The 24,096-nt window shown below is 35.3% G+C and overlaps 1 protein-coding gene across 1 annotated transcript in view; it reads right to left on the reverse strand.

Moving 5' to 3' along the window:
* Positions 1-19,552: 19,552 nt before the first annotated feature.
* Positions 19,553-24,096, reverse strand: part of LOC144638687 (uncharacterized) — a 52,673-nt gene continuing 48,129 nt past the window's right edge. Inside the window, exons 14-15 of the mRNA XM_078497913.1 lie at positions 21,511-21,640; positions 19,553-20,411 (exon numbers count right to left, since the gene is read on the reverse strand). Coding sequence (XP_078354039.1) covers positions 20,062-20,411; positions 21,511-21,640 — 480 coding nt within the window. The 3' untranslated portion in view covers positions 19,553-20,061. The remainder of the gene's footprint in view (positions 20,412-21,510; positions 21,641-24,096) is intronic.

Below are 24,096 nucleotides of genomic sequence, written 5' to 3' on the forward strand. Positions count from 1 at the left end.
TGTAAGACATCGGAGAGCAGCTCGTATTGTGAATAATCTTAATTCAACGATGGCAGATGACACATGTCTCATGAAATCCGATTGGCTGCCCATCTCCTACTTCTATAAAAAATCCGTACTGCTACTTATGCACAAAGTATATTATGAAACAACGACCCAATCAATATGCGAACTGTTTTCTAAAAGAGTAACTTCTAGATCTTCTCGTGTTCCTAACCAATTTAACATCATTAGATTTAAATCGGAGACTGGCAGAAACACCCTACAATACAGAGGTCCTGTAATCTGGAATTTTGTAAATAGATTAGTTAAAGTACCAGATAATTCTTATTCTTTTAAACAAATTTTACATAAACATGTTAAAATTATAGACAATTTTTCATTTGACAAGGGGGCAACAGTAGTCGCTAATAAAAAGGATGATTTTATATATTTTTAATTTTTAATCTATTATATTTTAATGATGTATGTAAATTTCGGGGGAGGCTATTCTGCGAGCCTGCGAGCCCGAGCCTTTTTTTGCGAGCCGCGAGCCTCTTTTTGCGAGCCCCGAAAGTTTACCACCGACAATTCCCTAAAGGACATAATATCCTATTGTAGGCTTTATAAATGATCCTTCAACATGTTCAACTGCGAGCCGATATATTTCTACCGTTGAGTGTTTCTTTCCTGTCGGCGAAGCGTCCGTGTGTAAACAATAGTCGCGGAAGTGTAACAAATTGTTCTCTCCAAACTCTTTGTATATTTTCTGTTTTTTTTTTTAAAGGAAGATACATCTTGAAGGACAACTTTATAGACAGCAGAAACGAGTATAGATAAAAAATAAATAAGAATCTTGTAGGGCTAAGGTTTAATTATGGCCTCGCTTTTGTCATGCTCCCTTGACCTTTCGTCACGCTTTCCGTGGAATGTGTTAAAAACGTCGTTCCCACAAATAGAGCCGGACCATTTTACGATTTAAGTCACCTATGCAATAGAAATAGAACCAGTAATATTGTCATGACGCTTACAAAAGTCTTGAATTATACACCTGCTGGCCTTGTGAAACTGAACGAAGAATCGGCTCGTAACTGAAAGAACTGTAAACCCTTCGCAACCGTTGGTGGGATGTCACGCGAATGAAATCCGCTTTAATCAAGATATCGAATAATACTGGGAATGTAAAGCTTTAACCTTAAAGCTAAAACCAGCAATTTGAAACTACTCTGTCAAGAAATGTAAAAACAGAATGAAATAAAATGAAGCTGATGACAAGTTGTTTTATACACACCACGCATCCGGCAGCAATACACGATGTTATGCGATGTACTCCAAGAAGTATTCAATTAGCTTTCTGAATCAAAAGCTGACTGTAGGCTTATGGCTTTAACCCGGGCTTTAATCACCTCATTTTTTTCCTTTAGACATGCTTCTAGCTTTTGAAGCGAAAAAAAAAATAGGTCCGCAATGCGTACATGTGTCTAGTAGGAAATTGAGCCTAGTGCATTATTGTATTTTGCAGTGTCAGGGCAGTGCATTAGGTAGGATTTCGTTGGCATAAAGTAGAGGTATGCAGAAAGGGTTAAAATAACAGGCTTCAACAGTGTAGCAAAGAAATATGGGTAGAAGCAATAAGTATGTGCAAGGTGATCTAGGAAAGTTATCTTCAGTAGATGTTAATTTTTTTTTTTGTAGCACAACCTTAGTGAAGCGCATGCTCTCATTGATTAATTTAGCGTCTGCTATTTGCCCATGTGTGGACGCTGACAGATACCTACAACTTGAGCATGTGCAGTGATGTTATGCGACATGGTGCAAGTGATCAATGCAGCAAAAAGAAAGTGTACCTACTACAGTTACAGTATTAAAATTGTCAAGACACGCGTGCAGGAGTGGTTGCGGATTCCCCTCAGCCTGTGGTGCATGATAAAAGTGCTTGACAACAACTTACAATAAGAAAAGTTGGCTGATCTTGTCAGGTTTTTGTCTTAGATTGCTCGTAATAAATACCTGAAATTATAACTGAATTACCATTCGGTCACACATACCAATTTATTGGCCAGATTTAGGCCTGATTTGCAGCTTAAAATGAGCACAAGGTAGAAAGATTGCCTAATTTTAATAAACAAAATTTGCAATGCAACAGTTGTTGTCAATGTACGGGGTTAGTTCACATAATTATAAAAGGAGATGTGGCCAACAAATGTTGCAGATAAATTGGCCTTCACAAATCAACAAACTCATCATACTTTTTGACAGAAATATTGCTTTTATTATGTGCATTTGCCTTGGGCACCAACAATGTTAATTAAGCCAGGGGACTTTTGTTGTTATATTTTGCATTCATAATAAATTTCAAATATAAACAAACAATTGAAACATTGGTATTTTATTGTACAGAATACCGTAAACACAGTTTTCACTCAGTTAATATAGTTCTAGTACAGCTTTGTCCGTATAAACACGCTACAGCTTTCGCAGCCGTCTGGTCAATGAAAAGTGTTGTCACTACGAGGGCGGCAAAGTTTCTATAAAGCAAATAGCTCACCAATAAGCTTGTGTTTACATGGAGCTTTTTCAATGCCTTAACAGGCTTTGAAATCCCCAAATCGGGCTTAATAATTATTCCCACGTGGGGCTCAGTCATCTGAAACATTACCTTCAAGGGCTTTATATTCCCCAAATGGAGCTTATGCTGCTCAATTTCTATTTTCCGAAGCCAGGGTCCGAAGCAGTGGATCGGTGATTCTCAACAGCGCTGCGAAGTTTCTTATGCTCGTGGCAAGTACGACAAACTGCTGCTTGAAAGCATCTTTGAAAGCCTTTCATTCTACCAGACTGACACGTTGTCCGAAAGCTGTGGCATATAAAATTAGAAAACAACTGGTTTCCTCACCGAAATAATCTCGAAATCCGCAATCCTTGAAAGCACATGGTTTCTACGACGATCGACGATATAAAGTTCGGAACATTTGTTCTTCAAATACAATTGGTCCCGAAAACTTTCGTTCAAAAAATGAAGTCCCGACTTGACACGACTGCACGACAAAATATCGACAATGGTTACTTACCCGGGGTTTGTACTTCATGTAGTTAGTCACGTAAGTGAAACTCCACTGAAACTTAAGCAGCATTGCGTAATTTTTTGTCTTACATGAAGCCCTTTTCCGATCTTGAACAGTTCTACAATGTGTCTATACTAGACACAAAAAACGCTACCCAGCTTGGTACCGATGATGCAACACTAGTACTATTTACACCGGACTTCATTGTAGCATGTCACGCGATCCGGTTTCGCGGTAAATTGCAAGGACCTGCAAGGTGTACTCGTATAATTTCAACAAATTCCTTTGGTTCAGTTGTTTTTAGGTGAATTTGCATTTAAATTTTGGTAAAAATGGAAAAATATGTCAGAAAAATAGTGGCTCGCAAAAAGAGGCTCGTGGCTCGCGGCTCGTGGCTCCGGCTCGCAGGCTCGCACATTAGTTACTCTCGTAAATTTCTCTTCTTTTTATCTTAGTGTTAGTTAGTGTGCTAGTTTTAAATTTATAAATGTAATTCTTAATTTTTAGTATAGTAGGTCCACATCAGCCCTTTGGCTGCCTTTTTACCCAACCTACTCATCAAATAAAGTATGTATGTATGTAGACGGTAAGGGTCGTTGCTCACAGTTAACACAACAGCCTTTATTAAACTTACCAGATCCACTACATAAATTACGCGACTACACGTGATCTCTCTGACTACCGGTTTTGACCGCTTACGCGCCTAATACTACATTATGCAATTGTCACAAAGCGTCCCACTACAGGGGTAGGGGGAGAGTTTCTTCCCTTGTAGATGTGATTTGACGATCGTCGTAAATTTTCTAAGAAACATTTTAAATGATTCGAGGATCTCTTTTTTCGGGCGTGGCTCAAATTCATTTCGTCTCTAGGAGGTATTTTTGAAACCAAATTGAGGCTATTGTTTTTATTATCCTTCACATATTTTCACACAAGGACCTCCTCTCAAAGCTCTAAAACATTAAAATAATTATCTCGGCGTTCAAAATATTGTTTTTTATGTTCAAAATGTTTAGTTTTATTCAATATAATAATTTACTCGGGCTGAAAACTGAACGCGCGAACATAAGTCACAAAGTTCGTAAACTGGGGAATATCACTTGGGGAAATTCCCCAATTTTAGTTGGGGCACATTGTGTCACGTGACGCTTTTTAACCAATCGCAAGCGAAAATATATGAAGGATTATAAAGCGGGATAATTGTGTTATTATGTAACAAATTGTTTGACAAATTGTTTAACAAATTGCTTGGCAAACTACGTATATTTAACAATTATCCTGCGAAATCGTGCGGAATATCGCCTGATACTTAGCCGACGAGGCCGTAGGCCGAGTTGGCTAAAATCAGACGATATTCCGCAAGATTGAGCTGGATAATTGTTTTATTATTCAACAAATTGTCAACGAAACACACTTTGCAGAAAGAAAAAGAGTATTTATGCAGCGCTTTACAAGATTTCGGACGAATCTTCGAAACCTACGTATATCGCAGGATATCTGTTAAGTACGGATGACAGATATCGTTAACATTTTGACCATATATGGTCAGCGCGCGCATGTGTTGAATAATAACGTATGATATCTTTCATGTACGGATGGCGGATAACAATGGTTTCCGACCATATATGGACATCGTGATAATCCGTTGAATAATAATTCAGGATGTTTTAGTCGAACCGATGTAAATAACAACGATTGAGTTTGTGGTTGTAAATATACCATTGTATATATATGTTATAAACAAGTTACGAGCGATTGACTTCTTATTGTTAATGTATGCGTTGTAAATAAGCTAAAACTAATTCAGTATCTCATTGGTTCATTACATAACATAACATAACAACATAAGTAAGTAAATAATAAAATAAGTAAGTAAGTAATTAATTTGTGGGTTAGGAAGTAAGTAAGTAAGTAAGTAAGTAAGTAAGTAAGTAAGTAAGTAAGTAAGTAAGTAAGTAAGTAAGTAAGTAAGTAAGTAAGTACGTACGTACGTACGTAAGTAAGTAAGTAAGTAAGTAAGTAAGTAAGTAAGTAAGTAAGTAAGTAAGTAAGTAAGTAAGTAAGTAAGTAAGTAAGTAAGTAAGTAAGTAAGTAAGTAAGTAAGTAAGTAGTTGCTTAAAAACGTATACGCGTGAGCCAATTTGAACTCAGACAGTATCATACGATCCTTAAATAATAAGAAGTAGGGGCAGAAATGTGTGGCGTTGAGTAAGTTGCAGCCTTTTATTATTCACAAAGCACATTATCAAATAAATCAGTCATAAAAATTCCATGTTTTGTTAAAATGGTTGAATCGAAGCTTAACCAATAACTAAAACATCACCATAAACCAAACACGTATTCCTTGTTTTTTATTTGACGTCATCAAAGATATCGCTTAAACTTACTCAGATGTCCAAATGATAAAAGGATACATTGATACAGAGAGGGTTTTGAAGTTCACTCATAAAGTTTACGATCAAAGTAATCCATACTCTTAACCCTTGGACGTACATGTAAATTCATACCCCAATGCGGTGCAAGGAGCCGGAGGGGATGGAACATCCCTAAGGTGTTCGCTTTATTAATGAGCAGCGAAATTATTTTGCACCGACTAGAAAGCCCTTAGCTTGCTGTGACATCATAATTATGACGTCATCAGAGCCGCCAGCTTGCATTGGATCCGCCATCATGGATTTCACTATTTTCATAGAAAGCCAAAATGCTAATGGACTTTAAAATTATACGAATTTACCAATTTTGTTTCAAAAATACTGGGAAAAATACAGAAATGTCAAAAATATCCATTTTCGGTCAAACCTGCTTGTAAATCATGGAAAGGTCATAGTTGACACATCGCATATTTTACATTTTAAAATTCCTGCAAGGGATGATCAAATGAACAGCTACTGAAAGTTTTGGCATCGAAGAGTAAATCCTCTTTTCAGAACTGCGAAACAAATTAAGGGAAATGGCATCCACGCAACCCCCCCAACTCCCCCCCCCCCCCCAAACACACACACACTCCCGTACGTCCGAGGGTTAATTCTTTCGAGCTACGAGAATTGATTTTTGTAGGATCATAGCGAGTCTTAAGCGCTCCCAGTAAATATCTTGGTAATTTCATAAAGTATAAGAAATGTTCATTACCTTGTTTAGATTGTATTATGTGATTGCTGTAGAAGTCAGGAAATCAATAAAGTGTTCTATTTGATGGAAATCTGAGTTGTACAGGTTAGTTTATGAGCGTTTTTATCTCTAGCCTGCCACGCAGTCGTTTTTTTTTTTTTTTTGGGGGGGGGGGGGGGCAAACGTGTTGCACTCCTTCCACGATCGCCAATAAAAACGACCGCGTGGGAGGATATTTCATGACATGATAGCCTGATATATAGCATGATAGATGCTTATGGATTAGGATCAATGATCCTCTTACGAAGACCTCCAATATTCACTTAAGCCTTAGCTCATTGCTATCAGCAGTTATGGGTGAAATACTTTACTGACCAGAGCTTGCGCACTGTTGACATAGAAATATAATAGATAGCCCTACGGAGTACAACTTGGGATTAAATGCACTGCTTTCAGCTCAATCAGCCATGGTTTCTGCGATCTTTTTTCAAATTCGTTTTACAATTTAGGAGTTACAACAGGGTGGAACACAAAATGACACCCAGGAGTTAAAACAAGCGGAAAGTCAAAATGAAGCACATGCAGAAGTTAAAACAAAAGGCAAGCCCGTAGGCTGGTTTCTTCCCGGGTAGGTTCGTTTTCTCTTAAAACGGACCAAACAGTCGTGGTTCGAAAATTTGCTGATTAATTTTGTTTATTTATTCGTTTAACTAGTGGCACACTAAATGCTATCGGGGGCGCTACATAGCCATCTTTTTGAGGAGTTGTAGACCTGGTCAACTGACCTGTAAGGGCCGCCGTTTTCGAAGATCCTGGTGTATTCTTTCACCGGGAAGAAGATTTCCAGATAAAGACCCTCAAAAATGCCTTCTTCACGATTGTTAGTGGGGAATAAATAGCTGGTGGGATCGAGTTGGTTCTGGTCAGTACATAACAAGCTATGTTTTTTGCCTGCCCCAACCAGCCAACCATATTTTTGGCTGAATCCCACCAGCGCCTCCCCCCCCTCCCCCCCCCTCCATCCAAGAAAAATGCCCCTTGGTTCCGACTTTTCACTTGCGAGATGAACCTTAATCTCATCACGAAAGGGTAGTTGCGATTACTAGTAGAAATTGCTTTACATTTCGTCTTTAAAGTGCTTTAGCCTGAATTGTTTAATTATTTTATTTATTTTTTTATTTATGCGAGTCAAAAATACCATGCTGAAAAATTTGTTTGTCCTAGACTGGCTACGCCCGACTGTAACGTATCAGTGGTTGCAATATCGGGGTGTAAGTGAGCTCAACAGACTGCTTCGCGTTACGGGGCACAGGCATATTGTACATATATTTTGGTATATTTTATTCCTTTTCTTTTAACCTGTACTAAGCTTCACGCTTTAAGTATCATCGTGTAAAAATATAGGTTTTACTTACTTACTTGATGCTGATGGCTTAAAAATAAGAATTTTGTATGCAAAAATTGGATGTCAACGGTTTCCTTTAGCCTACTCTTTATACCTCCTCAGAACCTATCTTTCATTAAATTTGTTGTACGGCCGCCGCGATATTCAAATCAATGAGATACATTAACGACACGCTCTGCCTTTGGTTCTAGTCTGAAAACCGAAAAGAGGGGAATGCTGGGGAATACTAAAAATGAAATAGAGAAGTTAAAACAAGAGAAACTCAAAAGAAACGAAGAAGTTAAAACAAGAGTGAACTCGAAAGAAACGAAGCAGTTTAGAGAGGGAACTCAAAATGAAACACAGAAGTTAAAACAAGAGGGAACTCAAAATGAAACACAAAAGTTAAAACAAGAGGGAACTCAAAATGAAACAAAGAAGTTAAAACAAGAGGGAACTCAAAATGAAACGCAGAAGTTAAAACAAAAGGGAACTCAAAATGAAACACAGAAGTTAAAACAAGAAGGAACTCAAAATGAAACACAGAAGTTAAAACAAGAGGGAACTCAAAATGAAACACAGAAGTTAAAACAAAAGCGAACTCAAAATGAAACACGTGAGTTAAAACAAGAGGGAAAGTAAAAATGAACCACAGAAGTTAAAACGAGAGGGAACTCAGAATGAAACGCAAAAGTTAAAACAAGAGGGAACTCAAAATGAAACTCAGAAGTTAAAACAAGAGGGAACACAAAATGAAACGCAGAAGTTAAATAAACAGGTAACTTAAAATGAAACACAGAGTTAAAACAAGAGGGAACTCAAAATGAAACGCAAAAGTTAAAACAAGAGGGAACTCAAAATGAAACGCAGAAGTTAAAACAATAGGGAACTCAAAATGAAACACAGAAGTTAAAACAAGAGGGAACTCAAAATGAAACACAGAAGTTAAAACAAGAGGGAACTCAAAATGAAACGCAGAAGTTAAAACAAGAGGGAACTCAAAATGAAACAAAGAAGTTAAAACAAGAGGGAACTCAAAATGAAACACAGGAGTTAAAACAAGAGGGAACTCAAAATGAAACAAAGAAATTAAAACAAGAGGGAACTCAAAATGAAACACAGAAGTTAAAACAAGAGGGAACTCAAAATGAAACACAAAAGTTAAAACAAGAGGGAACTCAAAATGAAACACAGAAGTTAAAACAAGAGGGAACTCAAAATGAAACGCAGAAGTTAAAACAAGAGGGAACTCAAAATGAAACACAGTAGTTAAAACAAGAGGGAACTCAAAATGAAACAAAGAAGTTAAAACAAGAAGGAACTCAAAATGAAACACGTAAGTTAAAACAAGAGGGAACTCAAAATGAAACGCAGAAGTTAAAACAAGAGGGAACTCAAAATGAAACACAGAAGTTAAAACAAGAGGGAACTCAAAATGAAACACAGAAGTTAAAACAAGAGGGAACTCAAAATGAAACGCAGAAGTTAAAACAAGAGGGAACTCAAAATGAAACACAGTAGTTAAAACAAGAGGGAACTCAAAATGAAACACAGTAGTTAAAACAAGAGGGAACTCAAAATGAAACACAGAAGTTAAAACAAGAGGGAACTCAAAATGAAACACGTGAGTTAAAACAAGAGGGAACTCAAACTGAAACACAGAAGTTAAAACAAGAGGGAACTCAAAATGAAACACAGTAGTTAAAACAAGAGGGAACTCAAAATGAAACGCAGAAGTTAAAACAAGAGGGAACTCAAAATGAAACACAGTAGTTAAAACAAGAGGGAACTCAAAATGAAACACAGAAGTTAAAACAAGAGGGAACTCAAAATGAAACAAAGAAGTTAAAACAAGAGGGAACTTAAAATGAAACACGTGAGTTAAAACAAGAGGGAACTCAAACTGAAACACAGAAGTTAAAACGAGAGGGAACTCAGAATGAAACGCAAAAGTTAAAACAAGAGGGAACTCAAAATTAAACTCAGAAGTTAAAACAAGAGGGAACACAAAGTGAACGCAGAAGTTAAATAAACAGGTAACTTAAAATGAAACACAGAGATAAAACAAAAGGGAACTCAAAATGAAACACAGAAGTTAAAACAAGAGGGAACTCAAAATGAAACAAAGAAGTTAAAACAAGAGGGAACTCAAAATGAAACACAGAAGTTAAAACAAAAGGGAACTCAAAATGAAACGCAGAAGTTAAAACAAACAGAGATAGAGGTTAAAACAAGAGGGAACTCAAAATGAAACACAGAAGTTAAAACAAGAGGGAACTCAAAATGAAACACAGAAGTTAAAACAAGAGGGAACTCAATATGAAACACAGAAGTTAAAACAAGAGGGAACTCAAAATGAAACACAGAAGTTAAAACAAAAGAGAACTCAAAATGAAACACAGAAGTTAAAACAAAAGAGAACTCAAAATGAAACACAGAAGTTAAAACAAGAGGGAACTCAAAATGAAACACAGAAGTTAAAACAAGAGGGAACTCAAAATGAAACACAGAAGTTAAAACAAGAGGGAACTCAAAATGAAACACAGAAGTTAAAACAAGAGGGAACTCAAAATGAAACACAGGAGTTAAAACAAGAGGGAACTCAAAATGAAACAAAGAAATTAAAACAAGAGGGAACTCAAAATGAAACACAGAAGTTAAAACAAGAGGGAACTCAAAATGAAACACAGAAGTTAAAACAAGAGGGAACTCAAAATGAAACACAGAAGTTAAAACAAGAGGGAACTCAAAATGAAACGCAGAAGTTAAAACAAGAGGGAACTCAAAATGAAACACAGTAGTTAAAACAAGAGGGAACTTAAAATGAAACAAAGAAGTTAAAACAAGAGGGAACTCAAAATGAAACACGTAAGTTAAAACAAGAGGGAACTCAAAATGAAACGCAGAAGTTAAAACAAGAGGGAACTCAAAATGAAACACAGAAGTTAAAACAAGAGGGAACTCAAAATGAAACACAGAAGTTAAAACAAGAGGGAACTCAAAATGAAACGCAGAAGTTAAAACAAGAGGGAACTCAAAATGAAACACAGTAGTTAAAACAAGAGGGAACTCAAAATGAAACACAGTAGTTAAAACAAGAGGGAACTCAAAATGAAACACAGTAGTTAAAACAAGAGGGAACTCAAAATGAAACACAGAAGTTAAAACAAGAGGGAACTCAAAATGAAACACGTGAGTTAAAACAAGAGGGAACTCAAACTGAAACACAGAAGTTAAAACAAGAGGGAACTCAAAATGAAACACAGTAGTTAAAACAAGAGGGAACTCAAAATGAAACGCAGAAGTTAAAACAAGAGGGAACTCAAAATGAAACACAGTAGTTAAAACAAGAGGGAACTCAAAATGAAACACAGAAGTTAAAACAAGAGGGAACTCAAAATGAAACACAGAAGTTAAAACAAGAGGGAACTCAAAATGAAACACGTGAGTTAAAACAAGAGGGAACTCAAACTGAAACACAGAAGTTAAAACGAGAGGGAACTCAGAATGAAACGCAAAAGTTAAAACAAGAGGGAACTCAAAATTAAACTCAGAAGTTAAAACAAGAGGGAACACAAAGTGAACGCAGAAGTTAAATAAACAGGTAACTTAAAATGAAACACAGAGTTAAAACAAAAGGGAACTCAAAATGAAACACAGAAGTTAAAACAAGAGGGAACTCAAAATGAAACAAAGAAGTTAAAACAAGAGGGAACTCAAAATGAAACACAGAAGTTAAAACAAAAAGGAACTCAAAATGAAACGCAGAAGTTAAAACAAACAGAGATAGAAGTTAAAACAAGAGGGAACTCAAAATGAAACACAGAAGTTAAAACAAGAGGGAACTCAAAATGAAACACAGAAGTTAAAACAAGAGGGAACTCAATATGAAACACAGAAGTTAAAACAAGAGGGAACTCAAAATGAAACACAGAAGTTAAAACAAAAGAGAACTCAAAATGAAACACAGAAGTTAAAACAAAAGAGAACTCAAAATGAAACACAGAAGTTAAAACAAGAGGGAACTCAAAATGAAACACAGAAGTTAAAACAAGAGGGAACTCAAAATGAAACACAGTAGTTAAAACAAGAGGGAACTCAAAATGAAACACAGAAGTTAAAACAAGAGGGAACTCAAAATGAAACACAGAAGTTAAAACAAGAGGGAATACAAAATGAAACACAGAAGTTAAAACAAGAGGGAACTCAAAATGAAACACAGAAGTTAAAAGAAAAGGGAACTCAAAATGAAACGCAGAAGTTAAAACAAACAGAGATAGAAGTTAAAACAAGAGGGAACTCAAAATGAAACACAGAAGTTAAAACAAGAGGGAACTCAAAATGAAACACAGAAGTTAAAACAAGAGGGAACTCAATATGAAACACAGAAGTTAAAACAAGAGGGAACTCAAAATGAAACACAGAAGTTAAAACAAAAGAGAACTCAAAATGAAACACAGAAGTTAAAACAAAAGAGAACTCAAAATGAAACACAGAAGTTAAAACAAGAGGGAACTCAAAATGAAACACAGAAGTTAAAACAAGAGGGAACTCAAAATGAAACACAGAAGTTAAAACAAGAGGGAACTCAAAATGAAACACAGGAGTTAAAACAAGAGGGAACTCAAAATGAAACACAGAAGTTAAAACAAGAGGGAACTCAAAATGAAACACAGAAGTTAAAACAAGAGGGAACTCAAAATGAAACACAGAAGTTAAAACAAGAGGGAACTCAAAATGAAACACAGAAGTTAAAACAAGAGGGAACTCAAAATGAAACAAAGAAGTTAAAACAAGAGGGAACTCAAAATGAAACACAGAAGTTAAAACAAAAGGGAACTCAAAATGAAACGCAGAAGTTAAAACAAACAGAGATAGAAGTTAAAACAAGAGGGAACTCAAAATGAAACACAGAAGTTAAAACAAGAGGGAACTCAAAATGAAACACAGAAGTTAAAACAAGAGGGAACTCAATATGAAACACAGAAGTTAAAACAAGAGGGAACTCAAAATGAAACACAGAAGTTAAAACAAAAGAGAACTCAAAATGAAACACAGAAGTTAAAACAAAAGAGAACTCAAAATGAAACACAGAAGTTAAAACAAGAGGGAACTCAAAATGAAACACAGAAGTTAAAACAAGAGGGAACTCAAAATGAAACACAGAAGTTAAAACAAGAGGGAACTCAAAATGAAACACAGAAGTTAAAACAAGAGGGAACTCAAAATGAAACACAGAAGTTAAAACAAGAGGGAACTCAAAATGAAACACAGAAATTAAAACAAGAGGGAACTCAAAATGAAACACAGAAGTTAAAACAAGAGGGAACTCAAAATGAAACAAAGAAGTTAAAACAAGAGGGAACTCAAAATGAAACACAGAAGTTAAAACAAAAGGGAACTCAAAATGAAACGCAGAAGTTAAAACAAACAGAGATAGAAGTTAAAACAAGAGGGAACTCAAAATGAAACACAGAAGTTAAAACAAAAGGGAACTCAAAATGAAACACAAAAGTTAAAACAAGAGGGAACTCAAAATGAAACAAAGAAGTTAAAACAAGAGGGAACTCAAAATGAAACGCAGAAGTTAAAACAAAAGGGAACTCAAAATGAAACACAGAAGTTAAAACAAGAAGGAACTCAAAATGAAACACAGAAGTTAAAACAAGAGGGAACTCAAAATGAAACACAGAAGTTAAAACAAAAGCGAACTCAAAATGAAACACGTGAGTTAAAACAAGAGGGAAAGTAAAAATGAACCACAGAAGTTAAAACGAGAGGGAACTCAGAATGAAACGCAAAAGTTAAAACAAGAGGGAACTCAAAATGAAACTCAGAAGTTAAAACAAGAGGGAACACAAAATGAAACGCAGAAGTTAAATAAACAGGTAACTTAAAATGAAACACAGAGTTAAAACAAGAGGGAACTCAAAATGAAACGCAAAAGTTAAAACAAGAGGGAACTCAAAATGAAACGCAGAAGTTAAAACAATAGGGAACTCAAAATGAAACACAGAAGTTAAAACAAGAGGGAACTCAAAATGAAACACAGAAGTTAAAACAAGAGGGAACTCAAAATGAAACGCAGAAGTTAAAACAAGAGGGAACTCAAAATGAAACAAAGAAGTTAAAACAAGAGGGAACTCAAAATGAAACACAGGAGTTAAAACAAGAGGGAACTCAAAATGAAACAAAGAAATTAAAACAAGAGGGAACTCAAAATGAAACACAGAAGTTAAAACAAGAGGGAACTCAAAATGAAACACAAAAGTTAAAACAAGAGGGAACTCAAAATGAAACACAGAAGTTAAAACAAGAGGGAACTCAAAATGAAACGCAGAAGTTAAAACAAGAGGGAACTCAAAATGAAACACAGTAGTTAAAACAAGAGGGAACTCAAAATGAAACAAAGAAGTTAAAACAAGAGGGAACTCAAAATGAAACACGTAAGTTAAAACAAGAGGGAACTCAAAATGAAACGCAGAAGTTAAAACAAGAGGGAACTCAAAATGAAACACAGAAGTTAAAACAAGAGGGAACTCAAAATGAAACACAGAAGTTAAAACAAGAGGGAACTCAAAATGAAACGCAGAAGTTAAAACAAGAGGGAACTCAAAATGAAACACAGTAGTTAAAACAAGAGGGAACTCAAAATGAAACACAGTAGTTAAAACAAGAGGGAACTCAAAATGAAACACAGAAGTTAAAACAAGAGGGAACTCAAAATGAAACACGTGAGTTAAAACAAGAGGGAACTCAAACTGAAACACAGAAGTTAAAACAAGAGGGAACTCAAAATGAAACACAGTAGTTAAAACAAGAGGGAACTCAAAATGAAACGCAGAAGTTAAAACAAGAGGGAACTCAAAATGAAACACAGTAGTTAAAACAAGAGGGAACTCAAAATGAAACACAGAAGTTAAAACAAGAGGGAACTCAAAATGAAACACAGAAGTTAAAACAAGAGGGAACTCAAAATGAAACACGTGAGTTAAAACAAGAGGGAACTCAAACTGAAACACAGAAGTTAAAACGAGAGGGAACTCAGAATGAAACGCAAAAGTTAAAACAAGAGGGAACTCAAAATGAAACTCAGAAGTTAAAACAAGAGGGAACACAAAGTGAACGCAGAAGTTAAATAAACAGGTAACTTAAAATGAAACACAGAGTTAAAACAAAAGGGAACTCAAAATGAAACACAGAAGTTAAAACAAGAGGGAACTCAAAATGAAACAAAGAAGTTAAAACAAGAGGGAACTCAAAATGAAACACAGAAGTTAAAACAAAAGGGAACTCAAAATGAAACGCAGAAGTTAAAACAAACAGAGATAGAAGTTAAAACAAGAGGGAACTCAAAATGAAACACAGAAGTTAAAACAAGAGGGAACTCAAAATGAAACACAGAAGTTAAAACAAGAGGGAACTCAATATGAAACACAGAAGTTAAAACAAGAGGGAACTCAAAATGAAACACAGAAGTTAAAACAAAAGAGAACTCAAAATGAAACACAGAAGTTAAAACAAAAGAGAACTCAAAATGAAACACAGAAGTTAAAACAAGAGGGAACTCAAAATGAAACACAGAAGTTAAAACAAGAGGGAACTCAAAATGAAACACAGAAGTTAAAACAAGAGGGAACTCAAAATGAAACACAGAAGTTAAAACAAGAGGGAACTCAAAATGAAACACAGGAGTTAAAACAAGAGGGAACTCAAAATGAAACAAAGAAATTAAAACAAGAGGGAACTCAAAATGAAACACAGAAGTTAAAACAAGAGGGAACTCAAAATGAAACACAGAAGTTAAAACAAGAGGGAACTCAAAATGAAACACAGAAGTTAAAACAAGAGGGAACTCAAAATGAAACGCAGAAGTTAAAACAAGAGGGAACTCAAAATGAAACACAGTAGTTAAAACAAGAGGGAACTCAAAATGAAACAAAGAAGTTAAAACAAGAGGGAACTCAAAATGAAACACGTAAGTTAAAACAAGAGGGAACTCAAAATGAAACGCAGAAGTTAAAACAAGAGGGAACTCAAAATGAAACACAGAAGTTAAAACAAGAGGGAACTCAAAATGAAACACAGTAGTTAAAACAAGAGGGAACTCAAAATGAAACACAGTAGTTAAAACAAGAGGGAACTCAAAATGAAACACAGTAGTTAAAACAAGAGGGAACTCAAAATGAAACACGTGAGTTAAAACAAGAGGGAACTCAAACTGAAACACAGAAGTTAAAACAAGAGGGAACTCAAAATGAAACACAGTAGTTAAAACAAGAGGGAACTCAAAATGAAACGCAGAAGTTAAAACAAGAGGGAACTCAAAATGAAACACAGTAGTTAAAACAAGAGGGAACTCAAAATGAAACACAGAAGTTAAAACAAGAGGGAACTCAAAATGAAACAAAGAAGTTAAAACAAGAGGGAACTCAAAATGAAACACGTGAGTTAAAACAAGAGGGAACTCAAACTGAAACACAGAAGTTAAAACGAGAGGGAACTCAGAATGAAACGCAAAAGTTAAAACAAGAGGGAACTCAAAATTAAACTCAGAAGTTAAAACAAGAGGGAACACAAAGTGAACGCAGAAGTTAAATAAACAGGTAACTTAAAATGAAACACAGAGTTAAAACAAAAGGGAACTCAAAATGAAACACAGAAGTTAAAACAAGAGGGAACTCAAAATGAAACAAAGAAGTTAAAACAAGAGGGAACTCAAAATGAAACACAGAAGTTAAAACAAAAGGGAACTCAAAATGAAACGCAGAAGTTAAAACAAACAGAGATAGAAGTTAAAACAAGAGGGAACTCAAAATGAAACACAGAAGTTAAAACAAGAGGGAACTCAAAATGAAACACAGAAGTTAAAACAAGAGAGAACTCAATATGAAACACAGAAGTTAAAACAAGAGGGAACTCAAAATGAAACACAGAAGTTAAAACAAAAGAGAACTCAAAATGAAACACAGAAGTTAAAACAAAAGAGAACTCAAAATGAAACACAGAAGTTAAAACAAGAGGGAACTCAAAATGAAACACAGAAGTTAAAACAAGAGGGAACTCAAAATGAAACACAGAAGTTAAAACAAGAGGGAACTCAAAATGAAACACAGAAGTTAAAACAAGAGGGAACTCAAAATGAAACACAGGAGTTAAAACAAGAGGGAACTCAAAATGAAACACAGAAGTTAAAACAAGAGGGAACTCAAAATGAAACACAGAAGTTAAAACAAGAGGGAACTCAAAATGAAACACAGAAGTTAAAACAAGAGGGAACTCAAAATGAAACACAGAAGTTAAAAGAAAAGGGAACTCAAAATGAAACGCAGAAGTTAAAACAAACAGAGATAGAAGTTAAAACAAGAGGGAACTCAAAATGAAACACAGAAGTTAAAACAAGAGGGAACTCAAAATGAAACACAGAAGTTAAAACAAGAGGGAACTCAATATGAAACACAGAAGTTAAAACAAGAGGGAACTCAAAATGAAAACCAGAAGTTAAAACAAAAGAGAACTCAAAATGAAACACAGAAGTTAAAACAAAAGAGAACTCAAAATGAAACACAGAAGTTAAAACAAGAGGGAACTCAAAATGAAACACAGAAGTTAAAACAAGAGGGAACTCAAAATGAAACACAGAAGTTAAAACAAGAGGGAACTCAAAATGAAACACAGAAGTTAAAACAAGAGGGAACTCAAAATGAAACACAGGAGTTAAAACAAGAGGGAACTCAAAATGAAACACAGAAGTTAAAACAAGAGGGAACTCAAAATGAAACACAGAAGTTAAAACAAGAGGGAACTCAAAATGAAACACAGAAGTTAAAACAAGAGGGAACTCAAAATGAAACACAGAAGTTAAAACAAGAGGGAACTCAAAATGAAACAAAGAAGTTAAAACAAGAGTGAACTCAAAATGAAACACAGAAGTTAAAACAAAAGGGAACTCAAAATGAAACGCAGAAGTTAAAACAAACAGAGATAGAAGTTAAAACAAGAGGGAACTCAAAATGAAACACAGAAGTTAAAACAAGAGGGAACTCAAAATGAAACACAGAAGTTAAAACAAGAGGGAACTCAATATGAAACACAGAAGTTAAAACAAGAGGGAACTCAAAATGAAACACAGAAGTTAAAACAAAAGAGAACTCAAAATGAAACACAGAAGTTAAAACAAAAGAGAACTCAAAATGAAACACAGAAGTTAAAACAAGAGGGAACTCAAAATGAAACACAGAAGTTAAAACAAGAGGGAACTCAAAATGAAACACAGAAGTTAAAACAAGAGGGAACTCAAAATGAGACACAGAAGTTAAAACAAGAGGGAACTCAAAATGAAACACAGGAGTTAAAACAAGAGGGAACTCAAAATGAAACACAGAAGTTAAAACAAGAGGGAACTCAAAATGAAACACAGAAGTTAAAACAAGAGGGAACTCAAAATGAAACACAGAAGTTAAAACAAGAGGGAACTCAAAATGAAACACAGAAGTTAAAACAAGAGGGAACTCAAAATGAAACACAGGAGTTAAAACAAGAGGGAACTAAAAATGAAACACAGAAGTTAAAACGAGAGGGAACTCAGAATGAAACGCAAAAGTTAAAACAAGAGGGAACTCAAAATTTAACTCAGAAGTTAAAACAAGAGGGAACACAAAATGAAACGCAGAAGTTAAATAAACAGGTAACTTAAAATGAAACACAGAAGTTAAAACAAGAGGGAACTCAAAATGAAACACAGAAGTTAAAACAAGAGGGAACTCAAAATGAAACACAGAAGTTAAAACAAGAGGGAACTCAAAATGAAACACAGAAGTTAAAACAAGAGGGAACTCAAAATGAAACACAGAAGTTAAAACGAGAGGGAACTCAGAATGAAACGCAAAAGTTAAAACAAGAGGGAACTCAAAATTTAACTCAGAAGTTAAAACAAGAGGGAACACAAAATGAAACGCAGAAGTTAAATAAACAGGTAACTTAAAATGAAACACAGAAGTTAAAACAAAAGGGAACTCAAAATGAAACGATACAGTTAAGACAAGAGGGAACTCAAGATGTCACCCAGGTTTTAGAACTTAGAGGGAACCGTGGTCAATACAAAACGCAGGTGTAAAATTTAGCGGGAACTCAAAATTAGACCCAGGAGATAAAACAAGCGGGAACTCAAAATAACCCCAGCACGTAAAATAAGCGGGAACTTAGTCTGTCATGTAGTTCGTGACAGATCACTGAAACGAAAATTGCGCTTATGGCTTTCTAAAGCACTAGAAAGACAAAAAAGTGACACTAGGTAAGGTTTTAAGTTTTATTATAGCTTTTCAATGTTAGTAAGAGATCTTTTTCTTAACTTTACTCCAAATCCAGACGAAAATTGCGCTTATGGCTTTCTAAAGCACTAGAAAGACAAAAAAGTGACACCAGGTAAGGTTTTAAGTTTTATTATAGCTTTTCAATGTTAGTAAGAGATATTTTTCTTAACTTTACTCCAAATCCAGACAAGTTCTAATAGTACATCCTTACAAACTCTTATAGTACGCTTTGGTTACCTGTGTATAAACGGGGGAATATCTATTTGCTTTCTATTCTACCTTTATCCAAGCAGCTTGCATTTGTTGCAGATTATAATTTAGCGTGTGCTCGCAACTACTGTACAATTCGTTGTTTTATAGCTAGCCATAAAGTTGTGAGACAAAATATTTTTTTTGTTGTGCGCAAGAAAAGATCATTCATCTCTGCAGTGAATTCGCCGATAAACCCATTTATACACCTGGGTGGAGAGAGGTACTACGAGAGTAAAGCTTCTTGCCCCAAAATACAACGTAGTGACCCGGCCAGCCCACTAACCATTATGCCACCGCGCCTCCCGCAGTAAATGAATAAGGTCCATAATTAATGAATTAATCAATTATAATTAGAGAATAAAATTTTTAATTACGATTGTTACAGTTATTTGGCGGCCAATGGCGCATAAGAAAATCGGCTATTTACGAGGAAAAATTTACAGTGAGCGAAGGAGGTTTATTATGTAACTCTTTATTCCAAAAATCCTGACTTTGAACTGAGTTGGGTGGGTCTCCAGGAGTAACTGTGGAATTTTCTAAGCGTTTCGCGCGTTATTCGTACTATAATGGATGCAGTTGGATAATAAAATCATTTACCTGATATCTTTATTTTACAAATCAAAGCCATTAATAAAGCCGAGCTTTAAAATAAGTTGACAAAGTAAACTCTTAAGTTTTGAAGCACTGAAACTCTGTTTTTCGGGCTACGTTTGTTTCGTGATCAATTTCGCTGATTTCAAGACGTAAAGATCTATAAAGCGTTAAAACAATAAATTTTTTGTAGCGCTATTTTGATGCCCCCCTAACAACAGAAAATGTTTCCATAAGACTAGAACTCATTTTTCGAAGAATAGACGTTTGGCTGACGTGACGTCATGTGTAAAAGCTCTTGATGTATGTGCTCCTTATCAGCGTTAATGTAAACAAAAAATAGTAAAGCTGAGTAGATGTTTTTGGTTTCCTAATTGTTACTTTGACAGTGTGGTTTGTGCTCCTTCCAGTGAAGTTTCTGGCATTTCTTACTGCAGTAGAACACTCTCTTACAGCCAGAGCATCTCTTTAGTGTTCCAGTCTTTGAATGGCAAAAGGCACATTCTGGTTCACTTAGAGGAGGTGCCCACTGAGGGGGATCAAAAACGGACGGATAATCCACTTCCGTGTCAAACGGATCCATTTGGAGTTGAAATAAGTCTGCCAAGAACTCAGAAAAGCCATCTGGAGGAAAGTCCTCTTCGGAGTCGCTAGTGTCTGGTGGAAAAAATGGGTTGAATGGAAAGCCTTTCGTTTTCCTGGCAAACCTCCCCGCTGCTCCTGAAACATAAGAGAGAAGGAAGATACGATTAGTATTTGGAATTTTTTAAGTGCGCGCCCGTCAAAACTGAAATGCAAATTTGTTTAGTTTAGCTATTACGTTTTACGGTAAGTTATAATTTGGTAAATAGGAACACGTTAATAATGTTCTTCGTGCGGCTGATATTTTTTTTTTTGGCCTAAAATACGAAGGGTGAATGGTTAAAACAAAGACTTCAATCTGGGGTGTTCTTATTAAATATTATTAACTGCAAGTATTAAGTGCAAGTAAATTTTACTAGATCAAGAAAACAATTTTTTGAAAAATATGAAGTACTTAACTTAGGAAGATATGCTGTTTTGAGAACCCTTGAATTGTCCGACTTATTTTAATAGGATTAATTTTTAAAAAATATATATAGATTTTTAGAAAAAAAAATAATAGAAAACAAACAAAAAATAGGACAAAAATATATAGATTTTTAGAACATTATACTTGTAATTTGAAATTTTTTACCTTTTTAACTTGATTTTTAACCTTGTAATTAGTTTTATTTGAGGACCTCCCTGAAAACCACGTCATGTGACGGGAGCCGCCTCTTGAAAGATTATTTTATTTTATTTTTATTTATTATAAGTCGAAAAATACATATGTATATCGTGCATTTTTAAAGGACCAAGCAAACATACAAAATAAAGGAATATTTCAGCTCTATGTTATAAAAACCCATAAATGACACAAGAAACAATTTAACTGCAGCGCTTATTTTACAAAGGCGGTGCAACATTTTAGTGTGAATACGTTTAAAACCGATAAATAAAAGGCTTGTTAATTGACGTGATAATTGCTCTTACGTTAATTCACTGTTAATTATAAAATAAGCAGTTAAAAATAAAATTGGTAGGTCGCTTACTTAGTTCAGGATTTTGCAGATTTTTATACTAAACAGAGCATTTCAAAAGCATGGTATGAGACTGAAGTCTGACTCCGGTAGCGCATTAATGTTGTTGTCATTGCCATTGTTTTTGTTTTTTGTATTGAAGTTAAATGAATAAATGAAAAAAACAGATAAATAACTTAAAAAGAAGAAGTTGCTTGCTTGATAAGTATACGACTCACCAATTGGGTTGAAGGGTTTTTCTCTTGGAAACAAGAGAGAAATAAATGAATTCTTCCAAACATCAGATTCACTATCTTGAGTAACTCGAGCTGCGTTTGTGTATAACATTTTACGAAACAACCTCTTCTCCTGTTGAAAGGAAGGCAAAGATGATATCATTTTTGCACCAAAAAAAGGAAAAAAAACGAAAAAGTCTTCCGGGAGCGAACACTCTTGGGACCAGAAAAAGTGTCCACTTAAGGTGGCCCGAACCTAGTTATTTACGTGATGGTTGCATTTTTGAATCGCGCTTTTTGGCAGGAAAGATTTCACCGATTTCTACGAATTTTTGCATCCTGAATGAAAAATGTTCGAATTTACGGAAAATGGCGTTCGATTTTCAGTCGGAATAAAAACTTTTGAGATTTGAACATATTTTGAAAATCTAGTTTTTACCAAAAATGTCCATAAATTTAAAACCCGACGACAGATTTCTTCTAAACTTTAGCAAATAAGCCTCAGAGCTCTCAAGTTTTGTATCGGGAAGTTTCTTGACAATCCTGACCATGCAATTTGCTGCACAAAATACTGGTAAACTTTTATCTAAAAATGCTACGCTAATGCATCCATGTCAACTGACGCACAAATAGCGAAACAGTGCAGCCAAACTATCGGTGATCTGCAAGGATAATGATCCCCAAAACCTTATCAAAAAGAAAGTGAGAAATCAGAAACGTACACCAAATACAGACAGCGCAACAAGAAGCACAATTTTATGACGCGTTCAAGGTAAAATTAAATATTTTACATTCATCTCAGCTATCACGTATTCGTTCATTTATTTTCGAAAAAAATCTTAGCAAAGCAAAAATGAACATCTAAGAAAACACCTTCCCAGTTTTCGTCACAGTAAGTTTGCATTCTGAGGAGAAATAAAACCGCCAAGTTGAGAACTTCCCACCATCCGCTTTTCGACTGCCATGAAAACCCTATGCCTGATAATATATTCAAGATAGCTGACTTTGTTTTCGCATTCCTTACGGCCAGTTTGCCACTTGGGGATAACAAGTCTAGGGAAACATTAAAACATCATTTTAGTAAGAAAACCATTTTCATATTTGAACACTCGCTATGCCCAAGTGGCAAACTGCCCGTGAGGAATTCGAAAACAAAGTCAGCTATCATGAATATATTATTGAGCAAAAGGTTCTCGATGCAGTCGAAAAGCGGATAGTTAGAAGTACTGAACTTGGCAGCTTTATTTCTCCCCAGAATAGGAACCCACTGTGATAAAAACTGGTAAGGGGTTTTCGTAGATGTTCTTTTTTGCCATGCTAAGATTTTTTCCGAAAATAAAGGAACGAACACAAGATAGGGGAGTTGAATATAAATTATCTGATTTTAGCTTGAAAGCGTCATAAAATTGTGCTTCTTGTTGCGATGCTTGTGTTTGCTGTAGGTTTCTGATTCCTCACTTTCTTTTTGATAAGGTTTTGGGGATCATTATCCTTGCAAATGACAGGTAGTCCGACTGCACTGTCCAGCTATTTGTGCGTCAGTTGACATGAATGCATAAGCGAAGCATTTTCAGATAAAATTTGACCAGCATTTTGTCCAGCGAGTTGCATGGTCAGGATTGTCATGACACTTCCTGATACAAAACTTGAGAGCTCTGAGGCTTATTTGCTAAAGTTTAGGAGGAATCTGTCGTCGGGTTTTAAATTTATGGACATTTTTGGTAAAAACTAGATTTTGAAAATATGTTCAAATCTCAAAAGATTTTATTCCGCCTGAAAAACGAATGTCATTTTCCGTAAATTCGAACATTTTTTATTCAGGAGGCAAAAATTCGAAGATATCGGTGAAATCTTTCCTGCCAAAAAGCGCGATTCATCTATGAAAAAATTCTAAAATATAAAAATTCGTACAATAACTTTTTCGATATGTTAAAGTAGAGACAACAGTTTTGTACGGTGCGATCCGATTTTATACCCTCCTGAAGAAAAAAATATTAATAATATATATATGTCTGAATTTATCAAAATAGGGTCAGAATTTGACATGGTTTTGTTGTGGTTTTTATGTTAATTTTATCTTTGGTTTAAATTTTTTCAAACCAGTTTGATTTTTAATTTTCATTGTCTTACATTCATTATCACAATGTGAAACAAAGGGAAATAGAAATCAAACTGGTTTGAAAAATATTAAGCCAAAGACAAAGTTAAACCACAACAGTTATATTTTGCTTTTCCTGAGTGGAAAGTTCTTTAATCTGCTATTTAGCAGGAGAGGGAAGAAATACGGTTAGGACTAGCTAACCATCCAAGTGACTACTTTGGTTATCTAAGCAGCCATCTTTTGTCAGTCACAGCTAACTACACCATGAAATTCTACACTGATTTGACGAATTTTGGACTCCGCGAGCCATGCTTGAAGGCCGACGACAGTCGGCCTTCAAGCCAGCCGCACGCGTAAAAATTGAGGGGGGGCTCCGTCACCGGAGCCTGTGCTGGGTAGCTTAGTCAATGACCTAACAGCCCAAGGGAGACCAGGGTCAGTCATTGATTTGTGGGCTTGCTGGGGGGGGGGGGGGGTGGTCCTAGTCA

The sequence above is a fragment of the Oculina patagonica genome, chromosome 14 (assembly GCF_052425735.1).
Source record: "Oculina patagonica isolate OP01 chromosome 14, crgOcupat, whole genome shotgun sequence".
Classification (NCBI taxonomy): domain Eukaryota; kingdom Metazoa; phylum Cnidaria; class Anthozoa; order Scleractinia; family Oculinidae; genus Oculina; species Oculina patagonica.